The sequence below is a fragment of the Bos indicus x Bos taurus genome, chromosome 19 (genome assembly GCF_003369695.1).
Source record: "Bos indicus x Bos taurus breed Angus x Brahman F1 hybrid chromosome 19, Bos_hybrid_MaternalHap_v2.0, whole genome shotgun sequence".
Classification (NCBI taxonomy): Eukaryota; Metazoa; Chordata; class Mammalia; order Artiodactyla; family Bovidae; genus Bos; species Bos indicus x Bos taurus.
This window is the reverse complement of record NC_040094.1, coordinates 46,239,364-46,254,146: the sequence shown is the minus strand read 5'-3', so window position 1 is coordinate 46,254,146 and position 14,783 is coordinate 46,239,364. Positions and strand designations below refer to the sequence as shown.

The window sequence follows — 14,783 nt, the reverse complement described above, 5'->3', positions numbered from 1 at the left end:
AGCTCCTCTCGGCTGCCACCGCTGACCTCGGACGCAGGGTAGCTCTTCCCGACTTCGGTCCCTGACCTCAGACGCGGTGTAGCTCCTCCCAGCCACCGCCCCTGGCCTTGGGCGTGGGGTTGCTCCTCCCTGCTGCCATCCCTGACCTCGGGTGTGGGTAGCTCCTCCTGGCCGCCACCCCTGGCCTCGGGCGTAGGAGCATGGGGTAGCTCCTCCCGGCCACCGTCCCTGACCTCAGACGCGGGGTAGCTCCTCTCGGCCGCCGCCCCTGGCCTCGGGCATGGGGTTGCTCCTCCCGGCCACCACCCCTGGCCTCGGGTGTCGGGTAGCTCCTCTCGGCTGCCGCCCCTGACCTTGGACGCAGGGTAGCTCTTCTCGGCCATTCCTGTGCCGTCGCAGCCTGGCACTCTCGGCCGCTGCCCCTGACCTCGGACGTGGGGTAACTCCTCTTGGCCGCCGCCCTTCGGGCATGGGGCCCTCCTGGCTTCTGCCCCTGACCTCGGACGTGGGGTAGCTCCTTTTGGCCGCCGCCCTTCAGGCATGGGGTCCTCCTGGCTTCTGCCCCTGACCTCGGACGTGGGGTAGCTCCTCTCGGCTGCAGCCGCCCGCGCTTACCCTCATGAATGATGGTAAATGGATGATTTGTTTTAAATAAAAGTATCAGATAGTTGATAACCCATCACTTTTTGAATTCATTCAATAAATATTTTTTTGAGTGTCTTCTATGTGCCAGGAACTGTTTTACATGCTGGGAGACAGGCCCCAAAACAAAAAAGACCAAGTATTCCAGTTCTTAGGGGGGTTACAAATATATAAAAATAAGTAAGTATAGTAAATAAATAGATATAATTTTAAGTTTGATGAATATTTTGGAGAGAAAGAAAGCAAAGTCCAGTAAATCACTTCTAGAATGGCCTACTATTTGCATTATACGTATAGTTGAGTCAAAGAAACACTGAGCCCTCTCAGTTTTCCAGAAGTTGCAGAATGGAGAGAAGGATAATTGTCTATAAATATAGAATCAAGAATGAATGTGAAACTTAGAAGATTGCCTTAGATAAGAACCCTGGTCAGAAGTAAAACATGGATGTTTCTTAAACATTACTTCATGCCTGGTTTTGATATTTTCATGACGTGAGAAAGTTTTCTATCTGGCTTGATTCCCCATAGTTTTAAATTTCTTGCCTCAGAATGAATGTTTGGAGTTCTACAGATCAGTAGACTTTATTTCAGTTAGTTGCTTATTTGAAGCTCTTTTTGGGGGTACTTTTTGGCGACTGACACTCTCAGTCTAAACTTTACTTCTAGGTTGCATTTATTACTGTTATTTTTTAAAATTTTAATATCCTGCCATCCAAACAAGTCCACAAAAAGAAACCCCATTAATTTAAAATACATATTCTTGGTTACTCTCTGTCCTCCCACAATATTCAAACTCCAACTAGTCTGCTATGGGCATCAGCCAATCAAAGAAGACAGTGCAGTGAAGAGTTGATGATCAGCCCCATCTCTTCACTGTCCTGATTGAGTCCTTGTCAGTGTTCAGACTTATAACTAGTACATACGAGTTTCACTTCTGTCTCAACCTTTTTCATATATCATTATTTCCTGTGACTTTTGTAAATCACCTATGGTGTACACAGTTTTTTTACACGATGTGGGGAGGTAGAGTTCTTTCCAACTTTCGAAGTTATGAAAAGGGTTACTATAAACGTCGTTGGACATACTGATTTGTTTTTTCTTTTCGAATCATTTCCATGGAAATATGAAACCACTACGTAACCAAGGTGAGGAAAGAGTCAGTCTTAGCACCATCTGTTGACCATTCCCCCTTCACCTGTCCATCACTGCTGTTCTTTCTAACATGGTGAATTTCAAATTGAGGTCAGGATCTTTGAAGCATTTTCAGGACTCCGAGAGTTCTTTGTGGAAATTCTGTGGGAATAAAGTCTTCTGTGTTTTTGTTTTAGTGATCCTTTGTATATGCCTTTGAAAATGTATATGCCTGTATTCTATATAATATGAAGCATCTTATAACTGAGTTACAGAGTTTCCAGGTAGTAATACTTTAATTCTCATAAGCTATGAGTAAAGAATTAATTTATGAGATGGAATCAAGCTATGAGGTGGAATTAATATAAATATGTGACCAAGATACACTGTGAGTGAAAAACAATGTTTTAAATGCAGAAATCAGTGAAAATATTCACAAGGCAACATAGCGTGTGCTCAGATCCCCAAGACTCTTGAAGAATGTACCACTGTTAATATTGCAAGGAAGGGGATTCTTGCAGGCAAGAGAAACTGACCTCTGATATCTTTATAGAGTTTCTTCTGTACTAAAGTCAGAGAGAAAGCTGTGATTGGAAAGGTCTGCCCAGGGACTCCTCAGATGCTGACAGGATTCTTTTCTGACATGAGTGGTATCACACAGGGATTTGTTTCATAATTATTAAACTGAACAACTGTATATATTTTATGCGTATTTTTAAATAGGCAAATAATTTTCAAAAAAGTTTTACTAGAGGGAAAAAATCAAATGGCTTCATTTGCAGCCCTGATACAGTTCTGTGTGGAACTTCCCAATAAGGTTTGGGAAAAGAGAAGAGGGAAGGATACCTCTGCAATGTTGGTGCTGCCCAGAGTTGGATTCTAAGAGAAATCCTGTGATCTAGGGGGTGGGCATTAACTGAATGATCTGTATGATTTGGTGGGAAGAGTGGATGGAGTGTGTGTGTATGTGTGTGTGTGTGTGATGGAGAGAGATGGACACAGCAAAGAATGTGAGGAGAAAGGTTTAAATGAAAACAGAGCAGAAGTTGCCACCCCTAAATTAAATAAAAATTAGGGTGTTTAGATGGCACCATTACTTAGCTTCCTCCGCTTACAGGAGTACTATGTAGTAAATGGTTATAGTTATTCTGCATTTTGATTGAGAACCTTTTCATTTTTCAGAATTCTCAGTGAAAATTCGTTGACTGAATTACACAAGGACTCATTTGAAGGCTTGCTATCCCTCCAATATTTGTAAGTTAATTAGTAAATCATATTTATTTATGAGATCTTCTCTATAAAATAACTATGGGATTCAAATTAGATAATCTCTTCAATTTCTTCCACCCATACAATTCTACAATTTTGTAAGTCTGTGTAGGGCCCAAGCCCACCTCTACCATTAAATACCTCCTAATCATTTTTAACTTAATTATTTAGACAAGATATAGATAGGAAAATACCCTTTAGTTGTAGAGGAAAAGTGGTAATGGGATCTGAGCAATTATAGACTCCCATGTCTATAACATTATATATAAATGTTCATATACTATCTGTTTATATTTTGTTCATGACTCAAATCTGACCCATGGTCCATTTTTATACAGCCCATAAGTTTAAAATGATTTTTAAAGGGTTGTAAATGAAAAAAAAAGAGAGAGAAATAAAGAAATATATGTGACAGAGACTGTGTGGCCTGCAAAGCCTAAGATATTTACTCCCTGGCCTTTTTGGAAAAGGTTTGAAAAATTTGTTTTAGGAAAATGAGAGAAATTAAAGTTAACTTCAAATTGTCACCCACGGGAAAGAAAATATAGAGCACTTACATTAGTGTGAATGCCATTAACTCATAATTTTGATAATTTAATCTAAGCTAAAACTGGATCAGTTCAGTTCAGTCGCTCAGTCGTGTCCGACTCTTTGCGGACACGAAAGAGTCCCCATGAATCGCAGCACACCAGGCCTCCCTGTCCATCACCGATTCCCAGAGTTCACTCAGACTCACATCCATTGAGTCGGTGATGCCATCCAGCCATCTCATCCTCTGGCATCCCCTTCTCCTCCTGCCCCCAATCCCTCTCAGCATCAGAGTCTTTTCCAGTGAGTCAACTCTTCGCATCAGGTGGCCAAAGTACTGGAGTTTCAGCTTTAGCATCATTCCTTCCAAAGAACACCCAGGACTGATCTCCTTTAGAATGGACTGGTTGGATCTCCTTGCAGTCCAAGGGACTCTCAAGAGTCTTCTCCAACACCACAGTTCAAAAGCATCAATTCTTTGGCACTCAGCTTTCTTTAGAGTCCAACTCTCACATCCATACATGACCACTGGAAAAACATAGCCTTGACTAAATGGACCTTTGCTGGCAAAGTAATGTCTTTGCTTTTGAATATGCTATCTAAGCTGGTCAAAACTTTCCTTCCAAGGAGTAAGCGTCTTGTAATTTCATGGCTGCAATCACCATCTGCAGTGATTTTGGAGCCCCCCAAAATAAAATTGGACACTGTTTCCCCATCTATTTCCCATGAAGTGATGGGACCAGATGCCATGATCTTCATTTTCTGAATGTTGAGCTTTAAGCCAACTTTTTCACTCTCCTCTTTCAATTTCATCAAGAGGCTTTTGAGTTCCTCTTCACTTTGTGCCATAAAGGTGGTGTCATCTGCATATCTGAGGTTATTGATATTTCTCCCAGCAATCTTGATTCCAGTTTGTGCTTCTTCCAGCCCAGCGTTCCTCATGATGTACTCTGCATATAAGTTAAATAAGCAGGGTGACAATATACAGCCTTGACGTACTCCTTTTCCTATTTGGAACCAGTCTGTTGTTCCATGTCCAGTTCTAACTGTTGCTTCCTGACCTGCATATAGGTTTCTCAAGAGGCAGGTCAGGTGGTCTGGTATGCCCATCTCTTTCAAAATTTTCCACAATTTATTGTGATCCACACAGTCAAAGGCTTTGGCATAGTCAATAAAGCAGAAATAGATGTTTTTCTGGAACTCTCTTGCTTTTTCCATGATCCAGCAGATGTTGGCAATTTGATCTCTGGTTCCTCTGCCTTTTCTAAAACCAGCTTGAACATCTGGAAGTTCGTGGTTCACGTATTGCTGAAGCTGGCTTGGAGAATTTTGAGCATTACTTTACTAGCATGTGAGGTGAGTGCAATTGTGTGGTAGTTTGAGCATTCTTGGCAGTGCCTTTCTTTGGGATTGGAATGAAAACTGACCTTTTCCAGTCCTGTGGCCACTGCTGAGTTTTCCAGATTTGCTGGCATATTGAGTGCAGCACTTTCACAGCATCATCTTTCAGGATTTGAAATAGCTTAACTGGAATTCCATCACCTCCGCTAGCTTTGTTCATAGTGATGCTTTCTAAGGCCCACTTGACTTCACATTCCAGGATGTCTGGCTCTAGGTCAGTGATCACACCATTGTGATTATCTTGGTCATGAAGATCTTTTTTGTACAGTTCTTCTGTGTATTCTTGCCACTTCTTCTTAATATCTTCTGCTTCTGTTAGGTCCATACCATTTCTGTCCTTTATTGAGCCCATCTTTGCATGAAATGTTCCCTTGGTATCTCTAATTTTCTTGAAGAGATCTCTAGTCTTTCTCATTCTGTTGTTTTCCTCTATTGCTTTGCATTGATCGCTGAGGAAGGCTTTCTTATCTCTCCTTGCTATTCTTTGGAACTCTGCATTCAGATGCTTTTATCTTTCCTTTTCTCCTTTGCTTTTTGCTTCTCTTCTTTTCACAGCTATTTGTAAGGCCTCCCCAGACAGCCATTTTGCTTTTTTGCATTTCTTTTCCATGGGGATGGTCTTGATCCCTGTCTCCTGTACAATGTCACGAACCTCCATCCATAGTTTATCAGATGCTATTGAAGCAATGCTGTTCAAACGGAACCTTGAGAAAAACTCAGTGAATTAGGCCCTTCATTACTTCTATGAAATACTTTATAAGCTGATTATTTTATGTTAGCATCCATATGCTCATTCTTTTTTAAAAATGCCAATCAATAAAAAAGCTAAAAAGCAATATGCCAAGATTGGGGGCAAGAGGAGAAGGGGACGACAGAGGATGAGATGGCTGGATAGCATCACTGACTCGCTGGACGTGAGTTTGAGTGAACTCCGGGAGTTGGTGATGGACAGGGAGGCCTGGCGTGCTGCGATTCATGGGGTCACAAAGAGTCGGACATGACTGAGCGACTGATCTGATCTGACCTGATCTGAAGCCTAGTGTTGGAAACACAAAGGTGGTTAAGCTAGGATTCCTTCTAGCAATTCATGATCTCACAGAGAAAATAAACATAGAAACTTAAACCATAATGACAAAGTGCAATAGAGGCACAGAAGAGGGAACCGTGAAGGAATAAAGCTACATTTCTTTTAAAACAGTCATTTTCTTCTTATTCACTCCCTACTTGTTGATTTTATAAATATTTGAGTTGCTTTATGTCCATGTGTTGGCTGCAAACATGATAGACAATGTGCATAAACAGGATCTAACCCATACATTCAAGGAGTTTTATGCTGAGAGAAAATGGGATGCAAAAATAGCTTTCTTTTTTTTAAAAAAAGAAATGAATAAGGGTAATGAGAGCTGTAAGTTGGTGTTGGAGCATAGAAGAGGGAAAAAAGACTTCTAACTGGATCAGGGAAGATGTTGCTAAAGCAGTGCTGTTCAAATGGAACCTTGAAGGGCCATTGGTATCATCATCAGATAGACATCTTGGGAAGAGTAAGCTTGCAAAAGAAAATTGGGAGAAAGAAAAAACACAGGAAAAACACTTTGAGTACCCATAGAGTTCCAGTGGGGAGAGTAGGAGATGAGAGCCAGGTTATCAAGGGCACGGGGGCCAAGCCCAGAATATCATGCCAAGCGACCGTGTTACCACAGCAGTGCTCTAGGACAGACTTGAGCCTGCAGCAGAATTAGTCACTTGGAGGGCTCGTTGAAAGACAAGCCCCACCTCTGTAGTTAATGAGTCAATCAGTCCAGAATTGGGCTGAGTATTTGTAGCTTCAGTAAGTTCACAAATGGTGCTGGCATTTAAGGACTACTTCTGGAAATTGGCTCAGCTGGTAAAGAATCCGCCTGCAATGTGGGAGACCTTGGTTCGATCCCTGGGTTGGGAAGAGCCCCTGGAGAAGGGAACGGCTACCCACTCCAGTATTCTGGCCTAGAGAATGCCATGGCCCAAGGAGCCTGACAGGCTACAGTCCATGGGTTCGAAAAGAGTCGGACACAACTGAGCGACTTTCACTTTCTAAAGAGTTAAACTAATGATCATGTAGAGGCTGGCTTAGGAATGGAGAGAGCAGAGATAGAAACACCAGTCAGAAGACAGTTATACCCATCCAGGTGAAATGAGACACAAGGTGATATCAATGGAAACAGGATAGTCAGCTATAGTCAAGAGTGGGTATTTTCAAATAAAAATCAATATGATAGAAAGTGTAATACTGAATTAGGTAAAGTTATATATCAGTGAGGGGAGTAACTTCCTTTCAGGTTGTATGAAAATATATCTTTTATTTCTGCTAGTACTGAATTGGCCTAGAAAAACAGAACTAAATTGGGAGGTGTGTAAATATAAGAAAATTCCTTTTAATGTTAGAAACTGTAATTGGAGAATAAAAACTTTGAGCTCACAATCTAGAATTTGAAGAGACTACGAAAGGTGGGAATCTAATCAATTCTCCTGTCAGGAAAGATTACCTCCAAAGTCTATCAAGATGCATAGTTGTAGCTCAAAGGGTAGAGAATCTGCCTGCAAGGCGGGAGACCAAGGTTAGATCCCTGGGTTGGGAAGATCCTCTGGAGAAGGGAATGGCAATCCACTCCAGTATTCTTGCCTGGAGAATTCCATGGACAGAGAGGCCTGGCAGGCTACAGTCCATGGGGTCACAAAGAGTTGGACACGACTGAGCGACTAACAGTCCATAGTGATACCTGCCTTCCAGGTGATTATGATATAAACTTTAAAAAAGTTCTATAGTTATATATTTTATTTATAGATATTTCTTGAGAGAGGTGAAGGCAGGGTTAGGGACGCTGGAAGGTTCAAATAACAATTCCTAAGGTTTGGAGTTTAGACCAAAGCTATGTATTTGTTACTATCATTCTAACCTCTACTAGTTATTCCTATTAAATAGATATCTAATAGCTAATTGAGGCAATATTTTCCTTTTACTTTTCCTAGAGATTTATCCTGCAATAAAATACAGTCTATTGAAAGACGTTCATTTGAACCACTTCCTTTTTTGCAGTTTATGTAAGTTACAAATATAACTTCATTATATTTGGAATTTTAGAAAACTTAATTTTTATCAAATTAATTTGTTACTCATTTTGAAATATTATTAATATTATATAACAAGTATTTTTTGTCTCTGGCAAATATGAGTGTGAGAATTATTACACAGATCAGAGTGTATCGTTATAGAACAGTGGTTCCCAACCAGGGTGATTTTGCATGAAGTGACATTTGGCAGTCTGGAGACGTTTTTGGTTGTTAGAACTGTATGTGCTACTGACATCTAGTGGACAGAGGCCAGAGATGCAGCTAAACATTCAACAGTGTACAGGAGAGCCCCAGCACAAGATAGAATTATCCAGTCTCAAATGTCAATAGTGCTGCTTTTCTAGAGAAATAAATATCACCCAACACAAGCATTTATTGAGCATTTACTAAATGCACCACATATATAATCATTAAAATGTAAATCATATTATCTTCCACATTGAGATTTCTTTGGTGTATGGAGGGAGTACTGATGTTATTTTCATCATATATAAATTAGATTTACTGTCAAAGGATAAGTGTTTTGAAAGAATATATATTTTTCTTCTTCTTTTGCTTGTGTCTTTTTTTGTAGAAATCTTGGTTGCAATTTACTCACAGAACTGAGCTTTGGAACATTTCAGGCCTGGCATGGAATGCAGTTTTTACACAAGTTGTAAGTGAAATAGAAGATGAATACATGTATAAAACTATGTGTAAAAACATCATACAGTTATTGGTTACCTGTGTGTAAGCCTAGTATGAATCCTGAAAAGTATGTCCTGAGATCCTTTTTTTTTTTTCTCTCAAATGAGGAAACTAAGGTACAAAGAGGTCAAGAGACTTGTCTAACTCCTATGTATGAAACGGTCTGGTTTCCATAGTACCGATCTTTTGCACAGGCAATAAAAGGCACCAAGCAAAAACATTCAAATTAGCACTGTCATGGAATCCCACTGATGCTGCTCCAATATGGGAAGGGTCCATGCAGTTCCATTTTTGAATTTCTTTGGTTCCTGCTCGTGTGCAAAGTTCCTAACTGCTTAAAATCTATGCAATGCAAAGCTGCAAAGATCTCAGTTTAGCACACATTTCTTCATGGAACAAAAGGTGTGGATGCTTCCTCAACCATTAGCTTCTTTTAAATGGCAAAGGAAAAGGAATTCCTGAACCTCCACCACAGGGCTCTCCCCCATCACCCAGATCCTTGTTTTCCAAAAAGTATGCCTCTGAAGTGAATTATCTGTGGCCAGTAGGAACCTTTCAGTTATGGAAAAAGATGATGTTTTTGTTCAGCTGTAGTGTGAAAAATATAAAGAAAATACATTGCTGTAGCCTAATTCTACAGACTTTTCCTTTATACTTGTCAATAACAAGTGTGGGTTTTACACCCCTTCTGCTCAAAAATTCTGTGATTTCTCTGTGACACAAGCAAATCATAGTACATTTCATGACCAGAAGGGGATTTTCAAGTCAAGGTAAAGAGCTTTGTCTATGCCTGGCTTTGGTAAAGACTCTCTTACTGTCTTGTGGCTCAGAAATCCAGTTTCACACAGTTCCTTTCTAGTTAATGAAGGTATTGACGATGTGTCCAGAGCTACAGATTCCTGTCTTGGGTGGCCTCCCCCACATATCTGCCCCTCATGAGTTTCCTGATGCCTACTTTGGGGAAAGAGCACCCAGGGTCAGTTTTTCTTTGGCCAGAGAGCCAGAGAGCGGGCTCCTAAGGTCCCTCCACCAGGAGGTTTCAGTAGCATCAATACACTGTCTTAAACTCACCACCTTTTCTAAACATTTTATAATGCCAAGAGTCCCTAATAAGAATCAGAGTTTCACTGTGGTTATGCAGGCAACAGGAAAATAAATTGTGGAATCACAGTTGACAAAAATTAATGAATTCATTCAAAAACATTCACAGAGTGCCATGCCCACTGTGTGTCAACACTGCTCTAAGTGCTGTGTTGGGGACACAAAGAAGAATAGGACAAGGACTTTGTCCCCAAGAAGCTTTCACACTGGAAAGAGGAAGATGGATGTTGATGGGAAAATACATGAGAGCCATGCTAGCGTCTATGCAGCTGGGTAACAAGGTGGGCAGGGGCAACAAAGTAGAAAGTGGGGGATGGGTCAGAAAAGATTCTTAAGGGAAGAGACACCAACCTGTTCCTTTTGAACTTCTGTGTTTATCATAAATGACAGGAAAAGGTAATGAAAGAATGTGAGCTGTCTGGTGTTGGAAATAAATTAATACTATACTCCTAAAACTCATTCAAAGTTTTACCATTGAAAGATTGTCACAATATAGTAAGTGTGAGTTGGGGGTAGGGCTCTTTGTTTTAGGCCAAGTCTTTCTACTAGACAAAGCTAATTTGGTTCAGGCAACATTTGCCATGGTGAGATATAAACTTTATTGCATCTCTTTCCAAAGGCAAGATGCCAAGGGAAGATGCTACCCCTCGAGTTAAGTCATTTTATTACCTATAATGACCAGGGTGTTTATAAGTTGAAATATTTTCCCTCGCATTAAGTAAGTTTGGTAAAGGGCCCCAGTTGAGGTGGATTTATGATGAATTAAATGAAGCTTAAGCTGCAGGGCTCCTTACTTGCATAAGTCCCTTCCAAAGTCTTGGGAGTGGTCCTAGAAATTTTTGTATTCTTATCTTTTTGTGCTTTTATTAAAATTTCCCAAAGTAGATACGGTTCAGGCCCTACAAAAACTTGATTCTTCACTGGCTTTCAGGTAATTATAACCGTAGGTTTCTTAAATGAAGCCTGTATGTTATTGACAAACACCAGATAACCAGGTTAGCAGTGTGGTAGTCTATTCTGAATCTGAAATTCACCTCAAAGTTGAACCAAGGGCTTTTTAATTAAGTACAACTTTGTGAATGGCAGTAATAATCGTATCTCTTTCAGATGAAATCAGGAATGAAATGTATTATGGAAAACCAGCAGTGGTTGATAATCCTAAATGTTAAATATACTTTTTTTTTCTGACTTTAAAGTGCTTCTCCTTCATTCACCTACACAGGTCCAGACTGATGGCTTTTTTTTTTTTTTTAATTCTTTTAGTCACTTCATTGTTTTTAACAATACAAGCTCCATGATTTTAGAAACTGAAGGACTGTCCAATGTAGAAAGGCTATCTAATTATCCAGACAGAGCATGTTCACATGCTGGCTTGTCTGTGGTACATCAATATTGTACCAAGAACATAAGCGTTATGAGAGAATTAGAGGAAAACCAAAGCCTTATCCCTATTGAATTATTTACCCCACTGTTGAGAATATTGATGAGAGGGATGTGGTCATACCATGAAGGCAAATTGAGCTGTGGTCACCAAGCCTCCCAGTCAGCTGGCCTTGGTTTTCTTTAGATAGCTGTGTACACACAAAAGTTAGCACACTGGAGGGTGTTGTCATCACTTTTTGGTATGTACTGGAATCCTGGCAGCTTCTCAGATTCAGAAAGGCATCAACATTAAAAATGAAAAAGAACTCACTTGGGTCTGTCCTCTGGGATGATTTAGGGTGGCTTTTTTTTTTTTTTGTAATAGTTCAAAAATTTGAGATTGTCACACCTAGCAACTACTCTATTTTTCTTCTCCCAACTGCATCTTATTCTTACCACCTATATTACAACATTTCTTCTGTCTGTCAAAAGCATTGTAATTCTTCCTCTGCCTTATAACATTTCTTTAATACCTACATCTCTTAGATACTTATTATGTTCCAGGCACTATACTTACTATACAAGTAAGATAGTGTGCCTAAAGCTTTTACCATAGTGCTTGATACATGGTAAATACTAAATACATATTACCTCACACTTTTATTCTCCCAACAACTCTTATTATCCCCATTTTGGGGATGAGGAAATTGAAACTCAGAGACATTGGATAACTTGCCTAGATTCACACTGTTAATAAGAGGCAAAACTGCTTATGAGCTTTGCAAGTAATTTTCTATGGAGCTCTTCATTTCCTTGTAGTAAGAACTAAATGATGACAATTTGGCTCTTTGTACCTTGTATCTTGAAGTTGGCTTCTAACTTGAATAGCGCCTTTAGAGCAGAGAGCTCTGGTTTCCCTGTGATAATTCCACACTTCTAGAGCTCTTGGCCAGGCCACCTCTGGGCATCCCCAGGGTTTCTGGCCAGTGCAAACATGACATCATCACTTCTGAGCACCTACTCTGTGCCCAGTCTATGCTGGGTGCTTTGCATATGCTCTTTCACTTAATCCTCAAGCTGCCTTAGGAGGCAAATGGTACTAAGACAGAGATGTTCATTATTCAAGTCACTGTACCAGAAAGTGACAATCAGAATTCAAACTCAGGTCTGCCCGATTCCCTTGTTTCTTTCTCTGTTCCTCACTGCCAGGGACTTTTCTTCAAGGCTATTCTCAGAACTTGGATGGAAAGACAGATTCACCACTTCAAATTATTTAGGCTGCCCCCAGCCCACCCGAAGAAAGGGTTTATGTGGTGCAGCTGGAGGTCTTGTATTGAGGAGGTTCACGTGGGGTATCATGTTCTCATGGCTCATGGACCTATGTAGATGAATAAGGGAAAGGGGGTCAGCCCATCCCCAAGTACTTCAAATATATTGGAACAGGGTCCAGGTGACTCTGCTCATTTCTCTGACTGCCTTCCTCCGAGGAACCAGTTTGCCCTGCCTGCCCTGGGATTCTAGCATAGATAGTTGTGGAGTTTGTCCTATTTGAAATCTGTTTTCACTGCCTGCTTTGGACATTTTTTCAGCTAAAGCTGTTAGGATTTCAGTACACTCAGGACAGTGATGACAAGCTGCAGTCCTCAATTCTCCTGTCTCCTCAGTTAATAGAAAGGAAACATAGCCCATCTGTCTGGACCTGTATAGAAGAATTCGGAGAAAAAAATAATAGGTAGGAAATGTTCCCTATTTTGTGTTCTGCAGCAGAAGGCTGATGCAAAAACATCTGAACTTTATTCTTCAAGTAAGATATATTTTTCAAAACCATTTAGGACAGCATTCCTTAAACTTTGAGATGGTCTTTGAGGCTAATAAAAACTGTTGCCTAGGGGAATCTGGGTAAAAATATACACATATTCCTTGATCTGTTTGTTTTGATAACATTTTATAAGTTTGAAATTATTCAAATAAAACTTTTAAAAAAGTTGCCCAAAAAAAAAACTGTTCCCATGTTTTGTTCCATAAAGATAAGCTCATGAATCAAAAAGGTCATGGACTAGAAGTTGGCATACCTTTTATGTGTAAAAAGAGAGAATCAGGCCAAAATGGAAATGATCTGTAGTACAGTGTCCATTGTGAATCTAAAATCATTTGTCCTTTGGTTTGTGGGAAAGCAGGTGCGGTAGGAGCCCCCACATTGAGTTGTTGACTCATTCTCACTCATTCTCCCCTTTGCCCAGACACAAGCTTAGTGAATAAAAGGCTGCATTAAAGGCAGGAGAAAAAAAACAGGGTAACTTAGAGTGGCCGCACACTTTTATTTCACTAGGGATGAACACAAGGATGTTAATCTCAGAGAAGGGCTGCTTGGTTAAGAAAAAACAGTGAGCCCATGGAACCAAGACCATGGGCAAGCTATTAAGAAAAAGTGAAGGGTTGGAGAATTGAGAGAATTCTGGAGAAGGATAACAAACTTTGCCAAACTGTTTTGGCTACCTATTGCTTTATAACATTCTATTTATATACAGGCATTCGTGATGACTAGGGAAAAGTGCACAGGAGAAGATGCAAAAGGGAAGGAATTCACTGTCACAGGATCTCACCAGTGATCTGATAGGTTTTAATGCCAACAGTTTGTTTTTCAGCTCCTCAAAAGCTTGAGGAACTGTGCTTAACCAAACATATGACACTCACATTTTTTCTTTTTCTGACGTGTACACGCTGCTCTATTTATTTCTTATTTATTTATTTTTGGCTATGCTGGGTCTTCGTTGCTACACACAGACTGTCTCTAGTTGCAGTGCACAGGCTTCTCATTGCAGAGGCTTCTCTCGTGGAGCATAAGCTCTAGGGCGCGAAGGTTTCAGTAGTTGTGGAACAGGGCTCATTAGTTGTGGCTCGAGGGCCCTAGAACATGCAGCCTTCAGCAGTCGTGGCTCTAGAGTGTGGGCTCAGTAGTTGTGGCACAGGGGCTTAGTTGCCCACAGGGGCATGTGGAAGCCTCCTGGACCAGGGATTGAACCTGTCTCCTGCATTGGAAGTGTGGACTTTTAACCACTGAACCTCCAGGGAAGTGCTATCTTTTTTCACTTTCTTGATAGTGTCTTCTGAAGCACAAACATTTTTAATTTTTATAAAGTCCAGTTCATCTATTTTTCCTCTGATTGTTTATGCTTTGGGTATCAGGTAGCTTAGTGGTAAAGAATCTGCCTACCGGTGCAGGAGATACAAGAGATGTGGGTTTGATCCCTGGATCAGGAAGATCCCCTGGAGTAGGAAGTGGCAACCCACTCTATTATTCTTGCCTGGAAAATTCCATGGACAGAGGAGCCTGGTGGGCTACAGTCCATGGGGTCAAAAAAGAGTCAGACCTGACTGAGTAACTGAACACAGCACATACACAATGCAAGGTCATAAAAACTTACTCCTTTGTTCTCTTCCAAGAGTTTTAGAGCTTTAGCTCTTACTTTTGGATGTTTGATCCATTTGGAGTTAATTTTCTTATATGGTGTGACGTATAGAGTCCAGCTTCATTATTTTGTGTGTGGAGGTAC

The 14,783-nt window shown here is 40.6% G+C and overlaps 1 protein-coding gene across 1 annotated transcript in view; it reads left to right on the top strand.

Moving 5' to 3' along the window:
- LRRC37A (leucine rich repeat containing 37A) overlaps positions 1-14,783 on the top strand; it is a 49,787-nt gene that overhangs the window by 11,542 nt on the left and 23,462 nt on the right. Inside the window, exons 3-5 of the mRNA XM_027518487.1 lie at positions 2,956-3,027; positions 7,978-8,049; positions 8,654-8,734. Coding sequence (XP_027374288.1) covers positions 2,956-3,027; positions 7,978-8,049; positions 8,654-8,734 — 225 coding nt within the window. The remainder of the gene's footprint in view (positions 1-2,955; positions 3,028-7,977; positions 8,050-8,653; positions 8,735-14,783) is intronic.